General features: G+C 42.5%; 1 protein-coding gene across 2 annotated transcripts; it reads left to right on the plus strand.

Annotated features, from left to right (window-relative positions):
- Positions 1 to 15386: 15386 nt before the first annotated feature.
- EXOSC3 (exosome component 3) lies at positions 15387 to 20060 on the plus strand. Of its 2 annotated transcripts, XM_025359158.1 has the most exons (4): positions 15387 to 15746; positions 16432 to 16581; positions 18364 to 18515; positions 19606 to 20060. In XM_025359158.1, exons 1-4 carry the CDS (start codon positions 15429 to 15431, stop codon positions 19805 to 19807), a joined length of 822 nt encoding a protein of 273 aa, XP_025214943.1. In that variant the 5' UTR covers positions 15387 to 15428; the 3' UTR covers positions 19808 to 20060. The 2 variants fall into 2 exon arrangements, with proteins under 2 accessions (XP_025214943.1, XP_025214944.1); XM_025359159.1 differs by lacking the exon at positions 18364 to 18515 and having other exon boundaries at positions 15409 to 15746; positions 19606 to 20057.
- The last annotated feature ends 222 nt before the right edge of the window (positions 20061 to 20282 follow it).

Raw genomic sequence — 20282 nt, forward strand, 5'->3', positions numbered from 1 at the left:
CTGGCTGGTCTTGAACTCCTGACCTCGTGATCCACTCGCCTCAGCCTCCCCAAGTGCTAGGATTACAGGCATGAGCCACTGCACCTGGCCAGTGTGCCCAACTCTTAAAGGCACAAGTTCAGGGTGACCACAGGCAACTTCTTCCAAAACCTATTTGTCACAAGACAGAGAGACTCAGAGGAAACAGGTTTGGATGTGCTACCCAAGGAATGGCTGAGATAGCCAGTCTGTGTATCTGGGCTTAAATGAAAGATGGCAAATAGGTGACGGTTACTTTTATGGATCAACTTTACTGGGCTAAGTGATGCCCAGATAGCTTGGAAAAACATTATTTCTGTGTGTGCCTGTGAGGGCATTTCCAGGACAGATTAGCATTTGAATCAATAGAAGATCTGCCCTCACCAACGTGGACAGGCATCATCCTATTCATTAAAGACTGAAAAGGAACAAAAAGGCAGAAGGGTGATTTTACTTTCTCTTCTTAAGTTGGGACATCCATCTTCTGCCCTTAGACATCAAAACTCTTGGTGCTTCTGGCTTTGGACTTGGGGACTCATCGTCAGTTTTCGGGCCTTCAGTCTTGGACTGGGAGTTTTATACCATTAGCTCCTCTGATTCTCACACCTTCAGACTCGGACTGAATTACACCACCAGATTTCCTGGTTCTCCAGCTTGCAGACCGAAGGTCATGGGACTCTTCTACAACGATATGAACCAATTCCCATACTAAATGTTCTCTTGTATGTATATCTCCTATTGCTTCTACTTCTCTGGAAAACCCCTGGATGGGTCCTATCTACTGTAGCAGCCTACTTGCCTGGCGTTCACTCTCTTCATATGTATGCCAGCACGTGTGTCCTACTGAACCCATCCTAGAAGGCCTAGGCTGTCGAATTTTGTAGCTGTTACCTAGCTTTCCTTGCCTACTAGCCAGGGTAGGACAACTATTTGAGTAACCAGTCTATAGATTAGCCACTGGTCCAGGAGGCTGCCAGACCAAAAGTCTTTGCCGATACAGACTCATACTTTTGGGAATTTGAATTGGGAAATCAGAAGTGAGGCAGTTGGCCATGATGGTTGGGACTGAAAAGTCATAAGGCAGAGTGAGGCCACTGGAGTCCTGAGCAAACCAAAGGAGTAAGAGAAATCATGAGAAAGCAGCAGCCATGAGAGAGAACAGACTCGGGGTAGAGGGTGAGGAAGAAAGTTGATGGCAGGAGGAGATACAGATACATAAAAAGAGACAGACTCAGAACAGGCTAGACTTGTTCTTGGCAGAGTCCCCTAGGGTCTTCCTGCAGAGTCCTTGAGGTACCAGAATGATGGCTCAGTTTCAGTTTCAGTTTCCTGTGGGATGATCACTTGATTTCACAATACCTGAACCAGGACTCATGCACTGACAAGAAGAATCAAGGGCCAGGCACAGTAGCTCACACCTGTAATCTCAGTGCTTTGGGAGGCCAAGGTAGGAGGATCTTTTTTTTTTCCCAGGGTCTCACTCTGTTGACCATTGTAGAGTGTAGTAATACAGTCGTGGCTCACTGCAGCCTCAACCTCCCAAGCTCAAGCAGCAGGAAGATCCTTTGAGGGCAAGGAGTTTGAGACCAGCCTGGGCAACATCATGAAACTCTGTCTGTCTATGAAAAATAACAAAATCATTCCATTGTGGTGATGCATGCTTGTAGTCCTAGCTGCTCGTAAGGCTGAGCCAGGAGGATCCCTTGAGCCCAGGAGTTCAAGGTTAAACGAGCTATGATCACCCCACTGCACTTCAGCCTGAGCAACAGAGTGAGACCCCATTTCAAAAAAAAAAAAGAATCGGAATGACAACCAGGAAAACAAATGTGTCCTTTCAACCAGGGAGCCTTCTGTAGCCCAAAGAAAACAATGTACTCAAGGAGTAAGTGATCCTATCATATAAGCTTATTGAAAAATAAAAAGCAAACATTCATATAATGTTTAGTATGTGCCTAATATTATGCTGAGTAAAGAGATCCTATCATATTAACTTATTGAAAAATAATAAGCATTCATATAATGTTTAGTATGTGCCTAATACTATGCTAAGCTGGTTCATATATATTAACTCAAAACTCAAGATATGTTGGTACGATTATTATCCCCATTTTAGAGATGAGAAAACACAGACACAAAAAAGTCAGCCTGAGAGTGATAAAGCCAGTAGTCAAATCCAGGCAATCTAGGTCCAGGTTCCATGCTCATAACCAGGTGCTATACACACATTTGTAGACTGGCTTGGATCTACAGCTATCACTGTACATACAAGCTCCTTGCCAAGGATGGCAACTCAATAGTATTAAAAAAAAAAAAAAAAAAATTCAAGCCAATCTACAAATATCAGCTCTAGCTCCCCTTTTCTTCTGAACACTTTTAAATTCTGAACCTTTGAATAACTGTAATCCCATAAAAAAGAACAACTTCTATTTGTTGAGTAAGTGCTTCACCAGACTTATTGGTAGGAACTTTGCAAGCATTGTCTCTAAATCTCCCTTTACTGGGGGCAGCCATAACTTGGCTACTATGAGGAAATGCAAGCTCAGTATTGCCACAGCTACAGAATTTTCAAAAAATGCCACATGTGGAAGTTAAAAATGAGTCCTGCTGTAGGCTCAATGATGCCACAAGAAATAGGACATAGGATGATATACCTAACACAGCAAGGAGATGCCTTGTGTGGTCATGAGTAGATCTTTGAGAAAAGACAGAGTCACTCTGTTTTATAGGAGTGAGCCACTGTGCCTGGCCTCATATTCTCTTTATTTAAGAAGATACTTGAGGTTATGGACCTCTAGCAAAATGGACAGGCAAAGCAAGAAAGTGGAATAAAAGTGATCTAAGTGGATCTAAGAAGGAGAGCAGTGCAGGAAGGTACAAAAGACAGGTGTACAAAAAGGGAGGGAAATATGACACATGCTGCAACATGTATGAACCTTGAGAACATTATGCCAAGTGAAATCAGCCAGTCACAAAAGGACATATATACTGCATGGTTCCACTTCTATGCAGTACCTAGAGTTGTCAAATTCACAGAGACAGAAAGAAGAATGGTGGATGCCGGGAACTAGGGTGAGGTGGGGATGGGGAATTACTGTTTCATGGGTACAGAATTTCAGTTTTGCAAGATGAGAAGAGTTCTGGAGATGGATGGTGGTGATGGTTGCACAACAGTATGAATGTACTTAACACTATGTATGTACTGAATGTACAAGTAAAAATGGTTAAGATAAATGTTGTTAGGCATATTTTACCACAATTAACAAAAAGACAGCTGTGCAGCAGGCCTGAAGAGCAGCGCCCCCAAAGTGGGAGGAGCACAGAGTGGGAAGTCTCCAGAGGAAAAATGGAAATGGAAGTTTGGAATCTATTAAGGTGAGGCAAAAGACTCCGATGCCAGAGTAGTAGAAAAAATTAACAAAGTATATAGAATAACAAGCAACGAACTGAAATAAGGCAATCACCAACTCCATGAAAAATAAAGGATTGTGTAAAATGTACAGTCTGTCAAGGCAGATAACAATATTTGCACTGGTAATATTGTAAAAAATGGCTTCTGATTTAACCAGAAATTATGCTGTAACTATGCCATGTGTTAGCAAAGCGTAGAAAGGGAAGGATGAAGAGTGTGGAAATAGGAAGAGCCAAAACCACATCTACCTTGTCAGGAAGTCAACACATTCTCTTAAAATTAAGAAATCAAGCAGTATCAGTGTATTATATTTAAACACTGAGGTAAAATATCAGATAAGGCTGGGCGCGGTGGCTCAAGCCTGTAATCCCAGCACTTTGGGAGGCCAAGACGGGCAGATCACGAGGTCAGGAGATCGAGACCATCCTGGCTAACCCGATGAAACCTTGTCTCTACTAAAAAAATACAAAAAAAACTAGCCGGGTGAGGTGGCGGCGCCTGTAGTCCCAGCTACTCCGGAGGCTGAGGCAGGAGAATGGCGTGAACCCGGGAGGCAGAGCTTGCAGTGAGCTGAGATCCGGCCACTGCACTCCAGCCTGGGCGACAGAGCGAGACTCCGTCTCAAAAAAAAAAAAAAAAAATCGGATAAAATTGCTGTAGATGAAGGTAGTTGTCTTTTCGGATGGGAACTGGAGGGTGGCAATGGGTAGGAATTTTCTCGTCTTCTCAGACTGAAACTTCGTATCCTTAGGCATGAAGTCCCGTTTCCACCCCCCATTCCCCACCCCCAAGCACCTGGCATCCACTGCTGTTTTTCAGAAGCCTTGTAGACTCAAAATTACCTGCACTATTTAGGTGAAAACTAAAAGTGGATATTTTCAAAGGTGTAAGTCATGTTACTGTTTTTCCTCAAGTATACTGTTTTCAGCCTAGAGCAAAAGTAAACTTTTAAGTGGTCTCTGCAGGGATATGTGACATTAAATGTTCATAAAGCTGGAGAAACACCTAGCAAGTTTAAGTTAGTGGAGCTTTTCCTGGTACAGAAACTCCTTCACAGAGTTCACACAATGCCTTTGATATACTGGTTTCTAGGTTCTCGGGATCTGAGTGTGTATGTGCATTTGCACAAATTTGGTTGTTTCAATCTGGTGTGTTTGATGCTATGATAAATTATGGACAGTGAGCTATGGAAACACAGATGAGGGACAGTTCAACAGAGGGTCAGAAGATACTCCTTGGAGGAGCTGGTGATCAAGCCAGTTTTTAAGGAGAGGTTAAGCAGAGGGAGGGAGACTGGATTGTTAAGCAGGGTGCATACAAGGCATGAAGAATGGCACAGATCAGGGCATGTTTGGTAAATTTACAAGGGATTTGGTGTTGCTCAAGAAATGGAAGTCAGGGAGAAACAGAATGAGGTGCAAGGTGAGCAGAGGAGAGGGTCACAGAGAGTCTTAGTTTTTTCCCTGTAGGTGATATGATGCTCTTGGAGGGCGTTCAGGCAGGAGAAAGGCATGGTCGAAGCTGTGTTTGTTGTTTGTTTTGCAACAAGTTTTTCCATATATTTGCCCCATCAGGCTGAATTGTCATCAAGAAGGTATCTATTTTGACTGTCTCCATATTATGTTTTTAGTTACGAAAAATTTTCAAACAAAATTAGAGAGAAGAGTATTAAAAACATAACTATATGCCCATCATCCAGATTCCATTATTAGGATTTTGCCACATTCAATTCATCTCTTTCTTTCTCTCTCCCCTTTTTCTGTGAAAATAATTCTTTATTATGGTAAAATATATATAAACATAAAATTTACCATTTAAATCATTTTAAGGTATACAGTTCAGTGATATTAGGTACATTCACATTGTTGTGCATCCATCACCACCATCCATATCCAGAACGTTTTCGTCTTCCCAAACTAAAACTCTGTACCCATGAAACAATAACTCCCATTGCCCTGTCTCTCCAGCCTCTGGCAACTAAATAGCAACTTTGTGTCTCTATGGTTTGAAGGCATTTCATATAAATGGAATAATACAATATGTGGCCTTTTACTTAGCATATTTTTTAGATCAATTTTACATTGTAGTACATATTAGCATTTAGTTCCTTTTAGGTTTAAATAATATTCTATTGTATGATATACCATGCTTTGTTTATTCACTTATCAGTTGCTGGACATTTGCATTATTTATACTTTTGGCTATTAATCATTATGCTATGAACATTCATGTCTAAGGTTTTGTGGAAACATAAGCTTTCAGTTTTCTTGGGTATATCCTAGAAGTGGAATTGTCTGCCTGCCTTTCTTTCTTTCTCCCTCCCCTCCGCTCCCCTCCCCTCCCACCTCCCTTCTGCCCTCCCCTCCCCTCCCCTCTCTTCCCCTCCCTTCCCCTCCCCTCTCTTCCCCTCCCTTCCCCTCCCTTCCCCTCTCTTCCCTTCTCTTTTCAGAGATGGGGTCTCTGTTACTCAGGTTGGTCTCAAACTCCTGGGCTCAAGTGATCATCCTGCCCAGCCTTCTACAGTGCTGGGATTACAGGCATGAGCCACCAGGCCCCTGGCTGGAATTGCCATGTTATATGGGAACTTTATGTTTGCATTATTTATACTTTTGGCTATTAGGAAGTGAGCTATGGGAAGGGAAGGGAAGGGAAAAAGAAAGAAAGGTAGGCAGACAATTCCACTTCTAGGATATACCCAAGAAAACTGAAAGCTTATGTTTACACAAAAATTTAGACATGAATGTTCATAGCATAATGATTAATAGCCAGAAGTATAAATAATGCAAACTTTATGTTTAAGAAGCTGCAAAACTGTTTTTCAGTTTTCAAAGTGGCTGTACCATTTTACAATTCTACCAGCAAGATGAGTGTTCTGAAATTTCTATATCCACAACAATACTGGTTATAATCTGTCTTTTTTATTGTAGCCATCCTAGTGGAGGTGAAGTGATATCTCATTGTAATTTAATTTGAATTTCCCAGATGACTAATGAGACTGAGTATCTTTGCATATGCTTATTGGTTGTTCATATATCTTCTTTGAATAAATGTCTATTTGGATCCTTGGCCCAACTTTAAATTGGGTCATCTATCTTTTTATTATTGAGTTGTAAAGTTCTTTATATATTCTAGATACATGTCCCTTATCAGACATATAATTTTAAAATCTTTTCTCCTGAATAGTGAGTTATCTGTTCTAATTTTGATAAAGTCAGATTTTTCTATTTTTTCCTGAATGTGATTTTGGTGGTATAACATCTAAGAAGCCACTGTCAAATCCAAGGTCACAAAGATTTGCCTCTGTATTTTCTTCTAAGAGTTTTATAATTTTAGTTCTGAGATTTAGGCCTTTCAATCATTTAATGTTTGTATATAGTTTAAGATAGGGGTCCAACTTCATTCTTTTGCATGTGTATATCCAGTTGTGCCTATACCATTTATTGAAAACATTATTCTTTCCCTATTGAATTGTCTTGGCACCTCTCTCAAAAATCAGCTAATCATAAGCATGAAGGGTTTTTTAAAAATATTTTTTCCCATCTCTCAACTTTTAGCTGAAGATGATGGGTTATTTCTGTATCTCAATTCCATTTCATTAATCTGTGTCTATCCTTATACCTATACAACATTGTCTTCATTACTGTAGCCTTGTAGCAAGTTTTGCAATCAGAAATATAAGTTCTTTTGTTCTGACAAAAGAAGAACTTTGTTCTTCTTCAAGATTGTTTTGGCTATTCTGAGTCTCTTGAATTTCCATACAAACTTTAGGAGCAATTTGTCATTTTTTTCAAGGAAGGCAGTTGGAATTCTGAGAAAAATTGGATTGAATCGGTATTTCAATTTTGGGAATAGTGTTATCTTAGCAATATTTTTTAAAATTATTATTTTTTGTGGAGATGTAGTCTCACTTTGTTGCCTAGGGTGGTCAGGAACTCCCGGGCTCAGTCATCCTGCCATGACCTCCCATTAATAATATTAAATCATCTGAACCATGAAAATGGGGTGGGGTGCCTTTTCAATTATTTAGATCTTTGTTAATTTCTTTTAACAATACTTTGTAGTTTTCAGAGTTTAAGTTTCTGACCAGGCACAATGGCTCACGCCTGTAATCCCAACACTTTGGGAGGCTGAATGTGAGGAGTGCTTGAGCCCAAAAGTTCAAAATCAGGCTGAGCAACATAGTGAGACCTCCATCTCTACAAAACTAAAAAAAAAAAAAAAAAAGTTTGACATTTCTTTTGTTGAATTAATTCCCAAATATTTTCCTTTTTTTGATGCTATATAGTGGAATTATTTTTAAAGTTTTATTTTGGGGTTGTTCATTTCAAGGGTACAGAAATATAATTAATTTTTGTATATCCTGCAAGCTTGCTGAACTTGTTAGTGTTAGTTCCAATGTTTGCGTGTGGGGGGGGGTTGGAGGGGTGGGTGTCTTAGGATTTTCTATATACCAGATCACATCATGTGCAAATATAGATGGTTTTAATTTTTCTTTTCCTATCTAGATATCTTTATTGCTTTTACTTACCAAATTACCCTGGACAGAACCCCCAGTATAATGTTGAATGGAAATGGCAAGAGCAGACTTCCTTGTCTTATTCCTGATCTTAAGTGCAAAGCTTTCAGTCTTTCACTATTAAGTGTTATCTGTGGGTTTTTCATAGACGTCTTTTATCAAATGGAGGAGGTTCCTTTCTAATCCTAGTTATTGAGGTTTGGTTTTGTTTTTGTTTTTAAATCATGACAGGGTGTTAGACTTTCTCAAATGCTTTTTCTGCATCCTTTGAGATGGCATAATACATTAATTGATTTCAGATGTTAAAAGACCTTGCATACTTGGGATTAATTCTACTTGGTCACAGTATACAGTCCTTTCTATATGTTGCTGGATTCAGTTTGCTAGTGTTTTATTGAAGATTTCTGTGTCTGTATTCATAAAGGATATTGATCTGTAGTTTCCTTTTCCTATGATGTCTTTAGTTTTGATATCAGGGTAATACTGGCCTCATCAAGTGAATTGGGATATGTTCCCCCCTCTTCTGTTTTTTGTAAGAGTTTGTGATAACTGGTATTGATTCTTATTTAAATGTTCGGTATAATTCACCAGTGAAGCTATCTGGGAATGGGCAGACTCTACCTTATTGCTATTACTGATGAGTTTGATATTACCACCTGATCTGGTTTGGTTGTGACCCCACATAAATCTCATCTTGAATTTTAACTCCCACAATTCCCATCTGTCATGGGAGGAACGTGGTAGGAGGTGATTGAATTATGGGGTAGATCTTTCCTGTGCTGTTCTCAGAACGCTGAATAAGTCTCACAAGATCGGATGGTTTTAAAAACAGGAGTCTCCCTGCACAAGCTCTCTTTGCCTGCCACCATAAGATGTGACTTGCTCTTCCTTGCCTTCCGCCATGATTGTGAGGCCTCCCCTGCCATGTGGAACTGTAAGCCCATTAAACCTCTTTTTCTTCCCAGTCTTGGATATGTCTTTATCAACAGCATGAAAATGGACTAATACACAACCTCATGAGACCTTGTGCCAGTTATCAATGTATTGTCTCTCAGGTCCAAATTCATCCTTCACTGCCTGCTCTGAGAAAATGGATCTGAGCCTTACATTTTTTTTTCCTTTATTCTCTTTTGTGATGATATGCTTTATAGGTAGAATGCCCTGAAGAGCCATTTCAGGAGGAATGGGTTTTGCTTCCTGGTCTCATTGTGCTCACTGGCACACTTCTGCAGCACAGCACCTTCTCCAGCATCTGTTCCTGCTTTGATTGGTGGCCACAAACACTTGGCAGCCAGCAATATTCCTTAGCACCCTATTGGGCAGTTTTATAGCAGAGGCTTCCAGGAGACTCCTCCCCATGAATACGTTTCCTCAGCAACCTAAAAGTGCCAGAAAATTCTAGAGGGTGGATTTATGGGAAGTTCCACTGGCAGATTCCCAATGACTTCTTGCCATTTAATGAGCCATAGCCGTACTCTCTTCAAAAGGGTCTCAATCAGCCCTGGCTGGAGGCGAGAGGCTCCTCCTTGGGAACTCTATCACAGCATTAGAGTAGCAGCTGTTCCTTATATCTGCTATTGCCATACTCTTTAAAGCTCTCTAGTTCTTATTAGCCAGTGCTTCTTTATTCCAATACCCTGTTATAGCTAATAATTCCTCATATATTAAACTGTCTCTATTCAAATGAGCATGGTTTGTCTCCTGATGAGACTTTGACTGATAAAGATATATCAAGCTTTTCCATGGATCCATCTATGCCTGGTCCTTGTATATAGAAGGCATTCAATGAATATAGTCCCTTAATAACATCATGACACACGGTTTTCTTATGTAGTTGTCACAATTTCAGGCCCTTTCAGCCTTATATTTATTGAGGAGTTACTGTCTGTGCTCAGGAATCTTACTGTGTGGCAGGAGATAAGAGGAGAGAATCAGTAGCTAGAAGAATACAACAGCTAAAGTGGCCTTGGTGAATAGTCCAGAATGATAAAAAAAAAAAAAAACTTAGAGCATTAAAAAAATTGCATGAGATGACACTGCAGAGATAAGCTAGAATCAGATGATGACAGGCCTTGACTTCTATTGGGAAAGGCAGTCTGCTGTGGCCTTGAGCATCTCTGCATGTGCTTGCTAAGTATACCAAACACAAGGCCTAACTTTCCTCTAATACTGAACCATTTCTAGCTAGTCACATTGGCATTTAAGTAGGTTAAGATGACCACAGCATAACTACCATGCAACAGCTCACTCCCTCAGGGAAGGAGGCTGGTTTGTTTGCCACTTGCTACAAAAGATGTTAGGCCCTTGGCCCTGGATCCGTCAGTTGTGGTGCAAATTGCTGCATGTGCAACCACTGTCCGGGCCCATTGCATTTACCCCATAGGACTTGAGGACAGGCCAACCAGTGCTATACCATGCTGATACTTCCACTGTATACTGTATTGAATAATAAATTTCTTCATCTGATCCACCAAATTTCATCTACATTGTTACCAATGGAGTTGTGGCAGGTGAACCTGCTTTCTTGCTTAGTCATCTCCTTTGGAGTCTTGCTATTTCTTGCTATTCTCTAGGAGGTTGGGGCTCTTCTCTAACAAAGGGTGCCATGACACAGGCACACACACGCACTACAAAATGAAAATAAACATGAACTAGAAAGATGTTTCCTTACTTGAGAAATGCAGATAAATGTCAAAGCTATTGGAAACCAGAAAACCAAGTAATTTTGAGTATTTAAAATCAGTCCTGTATTGTGATACACCAAGACCAAACTTGAATGTTATTCCACATAGGAATCTAACCAACAGAATGTAGTTCAGATTTGGGGAATGATGGTGAGGAAACTATAGTTTATGGAATTGCTAACACATTTAAAACTGTAGTTGGTAAGAAAAAGTGTGTTCTGGGCTGGGAGTGGCAGCTCACGCCTGTAATCCCAGCACTTTTGGAGGCCGAGGTGGGCAGATCACCTGAGGTCAGGAGTTCAAGACCAGGCTGACCAATGCGGCAAAACCCCATCTCTACTAAAAATACAAAAATTTAGCCAGGTGTGGTGGTGCATGCCTGTAGTCCCAACTACTTGGGAGGCTGAGGCAGGAGAATTGCTAGAACCCGGGAGGCGGAGGTTTTCTGTGAGCCAAGATCGCATCACTGCACTCCAGCCTGAGCAACAGACCAAGACTCCATCTCAAAAAAAACCAAAAGTGTTCTTTTACTTTTTACAATAAATCCTGTTTGAGAAGTTATGATCCTTGTGTAAAAACATCTGTAGCAAGTAGTCTCTCATTTGTGCAGTGATAACTGTGAGCATTTATGTTTTTAGATTAAATCCTGTATTTGAGTAAAGATGTTAACAATACTTTCATGGACTTTTATGGTTAATTTCAGTATGTAAATTAGCATGTAGTTCATTTATAATTTTAGAAACTAGTAAACTAAAAAAAAATTTCACTCAAATTATCACTTCCTTTGTAACACCTATCCTGACCCCTGCCTTCCTTCCTTGTAGAGATAACTATTTCATCCTCTGTACCCTCAGGGCTGACACTCTATTCAGGTTGTTGCATCCACCTTAACACTTGCTATCTTCATGTGGAGACAGTGAACTCCCCCAAGGGCAGGGACCAGGACTCAGCGGCCTCCCCAGCTCAATTCCTGGCTGAAAGCAAATGCTCAACTAGTGGTGTTGGTTAAAAGGAACACATGCCCAACCTCACTAGTCTGTAAAGAAAAGCAACCGTGAGATGCCACCTTTCCAACTTCTAAACTAACAAAGATTAGTTATAAAGAGGAAGTTCTGGGAGGAGTCCAGAAAGCTACATTCTGGTCCAACCTTTCCAAAGGTCAATTTGGCAATTTCCCCAAGTGTCATACTAATGTTATGTAACCCCAAATTCAGGCTCATGTACCTGATGCAAAGCTGAAGCCAAACACTAAGACACAGGTGCTTGGAGATAGAGAAAGGATTGTTCAGTTGGGCCAAAGCAAGAAGGCAGAAGAGAAAGATCTCTCAACTGTACTTAACAAAGAGATGACAGCAGGCGTTTTTATGGGGTAGGGTGTAAAGGAGGGAGAGTTGCCAGGAAGATAGGGGAAAAGTCTGTGCCTCTACAGTCTCAGATAAAACTTTGAGCAACCAGACTTATAGGTGCCAGCAGCTGGTCGAAAAGTCCTTAATGGCATTCATTCCTTCTGCAAAATATTTTCATGATCCTGAAAGTTATCTCTCCTGCTAGACAAAGAAACAGGACATCAGCAGTTTATAATTATATTGTGGGAACAAGAGATATTGGGCAAAACGCGAGCGCTTACTATGTGCATGCAAGCAAGGGCCTGATCAGAATTTTCACTATGGCTGGGTGCGGTGGCTCACGTCTGGATTTCCAGCACTTTGGGAGGCCGAGGCCCGCAGATCATTTTGAGGTCAGGAGTTGGAGACCAGTCTGGCCAACATGGTGAAACCCCGACTCTACTAAAAATACAAAAATTAGCCAGTCGTGGTGGTGCATGCCTGTAATCCTAGCTACTTGGGAGGTTGAGCCAAGAGAATCACTTGAACTTGGAAAGTGGAGGTTGCAGTAAGCCGAGATCATACCACTGCACTCCATTCTGGGCGGCAGAGCGAGACTTGGCCTCAAAAAGCAAAGCAAAACAGAAAAAAAAACAATAACAAACAACAACAACAACAAAAAACACCAAACGGAATTTTCAATACCTCAGTTACTAAAAATGCCAGAGAAAAATGCCAGAGTACTTAAATCTCAAGGAGCCTGGTTACACTCCGAATGGGGAGACGTAGGCCAGAGGCACTGGAAAGGTGAGCAGTGCTTTGGCTGGAAACCCGTCAGCCTCTGACAGAGAACTGGCATAATCTACCTCGCGATCTGCAAGGAAACACACGGGCCGGCAGAGGGCAAATCGCGCACGCCACCTGCACCGGGCTTCGGCCTCCGGCCTCCTCCGCATTCCACAGTTGTTGCACTTTTCCCACTTTTATAACCGAGAGAGGAAGTACGCGCTGCTCGAAAACGCGAAACGCGCATGGGACCCTAGGACCGACTCGCGCGCCCTCGACGGCTTGAAACCGGGTTCCAGACACTCGTTCGCGCCCTAGGGCTCCCGTCGCCCAGGTCCAGGTGCTCACTCTCTCCAGGGCGCAAGACCGCGAGGTGGCGAAGGACCTACTTGGCTGCGCGCGACGTGGCGGCGATGCAGCAGTCCCGCGCGCCCCACCCGCTCTGGGCGTGTCAGGGTAGGCGGTGTTCAGTAGAGCCCCGCCCAGCCACCGCCTTCGGGTCCTGAGAAGACTCTCCTCCCAGCCTCCCTGTTTCAGCTGTTGACCTGCGAGAGAGCTACACCGCTCGCCACGTGCGGTCCCCTCAGGGTAGTGGGCCTCATAGGGCTCCGCCGCCAGATCTGGGCCAAGTTTCTTCCAGAGACTTCACTACCGACATGGGGTGTATGAAGGACGGTCCAGAGAACATTTCCCGACCTGCCTGTTTGCCTGACCTGAGTGTGAGGTCCTTGAGCGCCCTTGAGCCGTGGCCTTGGGCCTGCCAAGATTGAGGCAGGCGTGGTCACCGAATACTTCTGGAGTGGGGAAGCGGGCACAATTTACACTGTCCCTGCCACAGGAGCTTCCACTTTTGCCAGGGAAACTAACCTGGAGGTGGGAGCTCCTTTTATTTGTTGGCCTTTTATTATACCCAGGGGAAAATAGTTTGCCAAATTTGGAGGGTGTGTTAGAAATGATCTGTCTTAATCATCCTGAAAAATCTAAAAATTTGGCTGGGCATGGTTGCTCATGCCTGTAATCCCAGTACTTTGGGAGGCCAAAGTGGGCCGATCACTTGAGGTCAGGCGTTCAAGACCAGCCTGGCCAGCATGGTGAAGTGCTGTCTCTACTAAAAATACAAAAATTAGCCAGGTGTGGTGGTGCACTCCTGTAATCCTAGCTACTCGGGAGCCTGAGGTAGGAGAATCGCTTGAACCTGGGAGGCAGAGGTTGCAGTCAGCTGAGATGGTGCCACTGCAGTCCAGCCTGGGTGACAGAGCAAGACTCTGTCTAAAAAAATATATTTATATATTATATATATTTATATGTTATATATTTATATGTTATATATTTCATATATTTTTATATATTTTATATATATATAACATTGGAAGCAGGTGCCTCAAAGAGGTGAGCAGCAGAAAGGGAGGGCAGTTAAAGGCCATCAGTCAGTCATGACCTCCCAGACCCTGGGAACTCTACCACTGCTGGAGAATCTGATCAAGCACTAATTGAAGGTTCCAGTTGACAGAGAAAACGGTGATTTCAAATAACCTCAAAAGTCAGATGATTGGAAGCTCTATGGATTTGGAATTCAACTGCTTCTCACCTGGGCAACTAAGTGTGCTCCAGGGAAATTTGAGTTACTTATATTCCAGGCCATGCAGGACTATCGCAAGCATGTGAAATATGTATATTTGCAGGGGGAAAAAGTCTAGGGAGAAATACACACCAAAGGAATACATTCGTTCATTCATCAGGCATTACCTATTTCATGCCACACCTTGGGCTCTAAAGAATCAGAACTACCACGTAGCAAGGGAGAAAAACGGGTAAGAATAAAACATCGTTTATTTCCTTATTTTATTTTTGTCTGTGTTTTCTAAATGTGACTAGATCTCTAACAACCAAGAAGGTTTTATTTATTTTGAAAAAATATACTTTCCCTGTTAAAAGGTGAGCCACTCTTCTGAGGGCAGAGTCAGAAAGAAGGGTCCAGAAGCCCACCTAGCGTCCGATTTCCTTCTTTTTTTTTTTTTTGTTTGTTTGTTTAACAGGGTCTCACTCTGTCGTCCATACTGGAGTGCAGTGGCACCATCTCGGCTCACTGCAACCTCCGCCTCCTAGGTTCAAGTGATTCTCCTGCCTCAGCCTCCCGAGTAGCTGGGATTACAGGTGCATGCCATCACGCCCGACTAATTTTTGTATTTTTAGTAGAGATAGGGTTTCACCATGGTGGCCAGGCTGGTCTTGAACTCCTGACCTCAAATGATCCACCCACCTTGGCCTCCCAAACTGCTGGGATTACAGGCGTGAGCCACTGCACCCGGCCCCAGCGTCCAGTTTTCAAAGCCCCTCTGCTCAGCTTCCAGAGATCCCAGGAAACTCTAAGTGGGAGCATCTCGTATCCCCACGATGCGACCGGTCACAAAACACGGGACCCGAGACACTGAAAGTGGAGGCTTCTTGATGGATCAAGCTGCGCAGTTCTCATACCGACCCGCGGCTAGGCTGTAAGACAGGTGGTCGGCTACAGACAATCACAGCCACCTTGGACAAGGACCCGTGAGCTGACAGCCATTAAGCTTCATAAACTGGTCCAAATCCAACGGACCGCTACTGCCGGAAACGGAAAGTCCTCAAGGGCGGGTGTTGGAAGCAGAGCGGAAGCGGAAGGAGGGTACCGGAAACGGTGTTTGGTGGCGCACGCGATGGCCGAACCTGTGTCTGTTGCGGCTGAGTATCTCGCGGGCAGCAGGGCGCGCGCTGCACGCACAGTACTAGGTCAGGTGGTGCTCCCGGGTGAGGAGCTGCTCCTGCCGGAACAGGAGGACGCGGAAGGCCCTGGCGGTGCCGGGGAGCGACCGTTGAGCCTGAATGCTGGAGCGCGCTCGCGGGTGCGCGTTGTATGCGGCCCGGGCTTGCGGCGCTGTGGGGACCGCCTGCTGGTCACCAAGTGCGGCCGCCTCCGTCACAAGGAGCCCGGCAGCGGCGGCGGTGTTTACTGGGTGGACTCTCAGCAGAAGCGGGTGAGCTGGGACTGCGGAGGGGTGGTGCGGCCGTGAGAGTGATAGCCCTGGTTTGAGAAGACCTCCCAAAAGAAGAAGGGATGGGATCCTGAGGCCCTCTGTTGTTCAGGCAAACCTAGAGCCACCGTAGTCTTGTGCCCATTTCTGCATGTCCTTTAGAGGGACCGTGAACAATAGGAACATAGCCTGAGAAGGGCGACCAGGAGAGAAAAACGTTTGGAGACCGTGAGTCATGATTATAAAGTCTTCAAAACTCCAAACGTCAGGGAGCAGCAGGCTTGCCCGTTCAAGTCTCAGAGGGCAAGACCAGGCTCAATGAGTGGATGTCATAGGGAGTTAATTTCTCCTAGAACAGGTAAGAACTTTCACATAGAAAAAAATTGTCTAACTATGGAATGGGCTTCCTTGGTTGTAAGGATTCCTTTGCCACTGAACTTATGCCACAATGCTAGGAACTTACTGGTTGGGGTGCTGAAGAGATAATGGGGTTTGGACTCAATTAACAGACTACCAGAAGCTGCACACCTGACACTTTATGATGTGATTTTCTTTTACCGAAAGTGGCATATGATCAGATTTCTTTCTCTTTAATGACAATAAAGTAACCACGAAGGACTTGCTGAAGGTATCTTCCAATGGTATCTTCTCATTTATGGCTGTTTTCTCATTCTATTTCCTTTTGTAGTATGTTCCAGTGAAAGGAGACCATGTGATTGGCATAGTGACAGCTAAATCTGGAGATATATTCAAAGTTGATGTTGGAGGGAGTGAGCCAGCTTCTTTGTCTTACTTGTCATTTGAAGGTGCAACTAAAAGAAACAGACCAAATGTGCAGGTAATTATGGGAGCCTTTGGCTTCAAAGAAAGAAACATCCATTCCCTAGAACACTCAGATATCCAGAAGGCTACCTGAATTGTCTCCAAAGTATGACCTAGATCTTTGAGCATGTATATAATTGCCCCAGGCTCCAAGAGTTTCTTCAGATGCTGCAGGATCAGAGCCACATAATTTTTTTTTTTTTAACATTTACAATTTATTTTACATTGCCTACATTTGTTCTTGGGATGTTTCATTTCTACTGAGTTGAAAGGTTGTATCTGTCATCACCATTATTTGTTATGTCCATATCCTCGGGACAAGGATGTCTGCTGTAGGCTTAGAGGAGGGACAGGTGGTGCAAATTGACATTATCAGCTATCCATCCATCCTGGCTATAGGTCCTAGAAGCTGATAGAGGAGTAATACTGTTACCTTGGGTTTTCAGGTTGGGCTTTTCAGGTAGCATAGCCACACGCTGCTTGTCTATCCAGCCCGAAATTTAGTGATGTCTTTGCCTCTTCACATTTACTTCTCATGCAAATTTATTTGCTTAATCTTATTTGATTCTGTCTCTGATTTTTGGCATGTCTATCCTTTTAGCTCCACTTTGCAAGTTCAGGCTTTAGCTCCGTCTTGACTGGTCTCAGTCACTTCTTCATTAATCCTTGCCTCCACGCTTTTACCTCACCATCCAGGGTTTTGAGAGCTGATATCCTAACACAGTTACTTTCTCGAAAAGGAAAAACGAGATTCTCCAAAATCCACAGAATTCCTTGGCATTACACTCCAGGTGTCTTTCCTCATCCCTAATCATATCCTTCATACAGCCATACTCTAATCACACCAAACGCCATTAGACTCAATTTCCTGCCCTTATTCCTTTACACATGCTCTTCCCTCTGTCTTGATTGCACTATCCCTTCGCAGCCTGTGGAACACATTCTCATCCTTTGAGACCTAGGCTAAACACGACCATCTCTGTAAAGCCATCCCCAGTTGTGACTTTTCTCATATTTTTGCTCTAGCACTTACTGGATTTAGCCTCGACTGAGGTTTGTTTATATGTACCTCCCCACTGCCCTCCAAGACCAAATGCTTCTGAAAAGCAGAGAATGTTTTGTTCCTCTCTAGTTTACATAGTCACCAACAAACAGTGGGTACTTAATATGTTTTGAGTGAACAGAATTGAGTTCACTCTCCATTTCCTCAGTTTCATCCCTTTAAAGTTTAGCTCTATGAGGTTTTTAAGTAAATCTTGCAGGGAGAAGTGTCAGTGAATTATTGTTTTGTTTTGCTTTGAATAATTTGCATGCCGGAGTTCCTCTCTCTGTAAATCTGTAATTCTCTAGGGTAGTGCCACCTAACATAACTTTCTACAGTGATGCTGTTTTGTATCTGCACTGATTAGTATGGTAGCCACTAGCTGTTGGGCACTTGAAATGTGGCTAATGCAACTCAGGAAATTAATTTTAAATATCTAATTTTAATTAATTTAAATATAAGTTTAAACAATTGGCTACCTACCATATTGGACAGTGCAATCCTAGAGGTGTTCTCTGGCCTTGAGATGGGCTCCTTGTCTGTGATTTCCTGGTTGGTGAAAGGGAATGATACATGTGTTCCTTTTTTTCCCCAAGACTCAACTTCAAAGTGACTGTGGGAATCCTGTAGTACAGTCAGTCCCTTAGCCACAGAACTGTAGGTGGCTGGCATTGATGCCTGTGAGAAAGAACCAATAGCAGCACCTGTAGAGTAGTTTGCTGAGAGGAAATGAACTGGTTTTTAATATCATTGTAGGTTGGAGATCTCATCTATGGCCAATTTGTGGTTGCTAATAAAGACATGGAACCAGAGATGGTCTGTATTGACAGCTGTGGACGAGCCAATGGAATGGGTGTCATTGGACAGGATGGTCTGCTTTTTAAAGTGACTCTGGGCTTAATTAGAAAGTAAGTCCTGATGTCTGCTGCCTTGCCTGCCTTCTTTTATAATTACACATTCTTGGAAAGTTGGTTAATCTTCAGGATTCAGATTATTTGTAACATTTAAATTTCTCCTCAAAGTTAAAAATCAATATCCATTTTAACACATTTGGAAACTCATGAATTTAATCCTATCTTCTTGGAAACGCATCAAATTCAGATGTGTTTGGCTGTGTAGTTTCTGGTGGGCTAATACTTCATGCTTTAAGCTCTTACTCTGTATTCATGTCTTCCCTCCCAGGCCTGTTCCTTAGTTGACTCAGCCCAAATGTGAAAACTGGCCTTTCCCCTGTTCTGAGTCACTTGAATACAGATGCAGTCTGCAGTTGTACAGAATTATCAAATTTTTCTAATTTTGGGGTCACACGCAGCTTAGATCGTGATGTTCAAGGTTATGTAGCCATTCACAGAAGGCTTCTGACACTTGGTCCTGGTAAGTTTAACAGTTCCCACTGAGGCAGATTCTCTTTTTGGTGTTTACAAATTTACCCACCCAAAGCTGTGCCATATTCAGGGGCTTTACTCCTAGAGCCCGTGAAGTTCAGAGCTATCTTGTATGCCTCTTCTTGCTCCGTATCCTAAAGATCTGGAGAATTAAGTTAGGACATCACAGAAGCATGTTATTAAACCAAGCACCACCCTTATGGTTTGAAAGAGCCAATGTTCCTCTCCAAGTACTATATTTAATGCAAGAGAATAATATGGTCAGGAAAGTAAGTTTAAAGTGTCTTTTAGCACTGTAGGTAACAAAAAAAGTTATGATTCTCAGTCTAGAATTAAATTGCTCTAACAATCTAGTGGAATGACTTTTACATTTTTTGCAAAGTTGGTAACCTAGGGAGTTTGACTTCTTCGTAAGGGATAGCCCACCTCTGTGATCTCTAATGTACCTTTGAACATTGTAAAGTTTCTTGGAAGGAGGCAGCAAATGTCATCATGTGCCTTGTTTTTGTTGAACAACTACGGAGAACTCAGAAAAGGAATCACATTCTAAAGGAGACTCTGGACACACCTTCACCGCTTTATTAAATTTCATTTCCTTTTCTCTTCCCACCAGGCTATTAGCTCCAGACTGTGAAATCATACAGGAAGTGGGAAAACTCTATCCACTGGAGATAGTATTTGGAATGAATGGAAGAATATGGGTTAAGGCAAAAACCATCCAGCAGACTTTAATTTTGGCAAACATTTTAGAAGCTTGTGAACACATGACGTCAGATCAAAGAAAACAGATCTTCTCCAGATTGGCAGAAAGTTGATATAGGTGGACTTTTTTACAGGTCAGTTGATGCAAAAAACTATGGGTTTCCTGGGGAATACTTTTTTCACGTGAACCTCTCCCCATTTAAATACTCAGAAGATAAGGTGTGAATGTATATTATCAGATATATTATCAGAGTCCTAAAATATTTTTATAAGTAAGTTACTGGTTTTCACCCACGCTTTAGAGAGAAAATCATTGCAAAATCATATTTTCTGTTTCTGTACAATAAAGTTTACTAAAAAACAGTATTATGGTATATTTGGAGTTAACTCCCTTAGTATTGCTACAGCTTCCATAATTAACTGGAAGTCAGCAGTAAAATAATTTTCTGATTATAATAGTAAGCCAGGTTCACCAGAGGAAATGCAGACTACATGAAAAGTATAAAGCAGCAAAACGTCACCTGTAATCCCATTATTCAGGGGGTGAGTATATAACAATGAAATACTGTGTGTTTTCCATTTACCAAG

The sequence above is a fragment of the Theropithecus gelada genome, chromosome 15 (assembly GCF_003255815.1).
Source record: "Theropithecus gelada isolate Dixy chromosome 15, Tgel_1.0, whole genome shotgun sequence".
Lineage (NCBI taxonomy): Eukaryota > Metazoa > Chordata > Mammalia > Primates > Cercopithecidae > Theropithecus > Theropithecus gelada.

Excerpts from the sequence above, each read along its gene's own strand:
- EXOSC3 (XM_025359158.1), top strand. The coding sequence starts at position 15,429 with ATGGCCGAACCTGTGTCTGTTGCGGCTGAGTATCTCGCGGGCAGCAGG. Across the intron at positions 16,582-18,363 it reads GAAACAGACCAAATGTGCAG|GTTGGAGATCTCATCTATGG; the intron begins GTAATTATGGGA and ends ATATCATTGTAG. Across the intron at positions 18,516-19,605 it reads ACTCTGGGCTTAATTAGAAA|GCTATTAGCTCCAGACTGTG; the intron begins GTAAGTCCTGAT and ends TCTTCCCACCAG.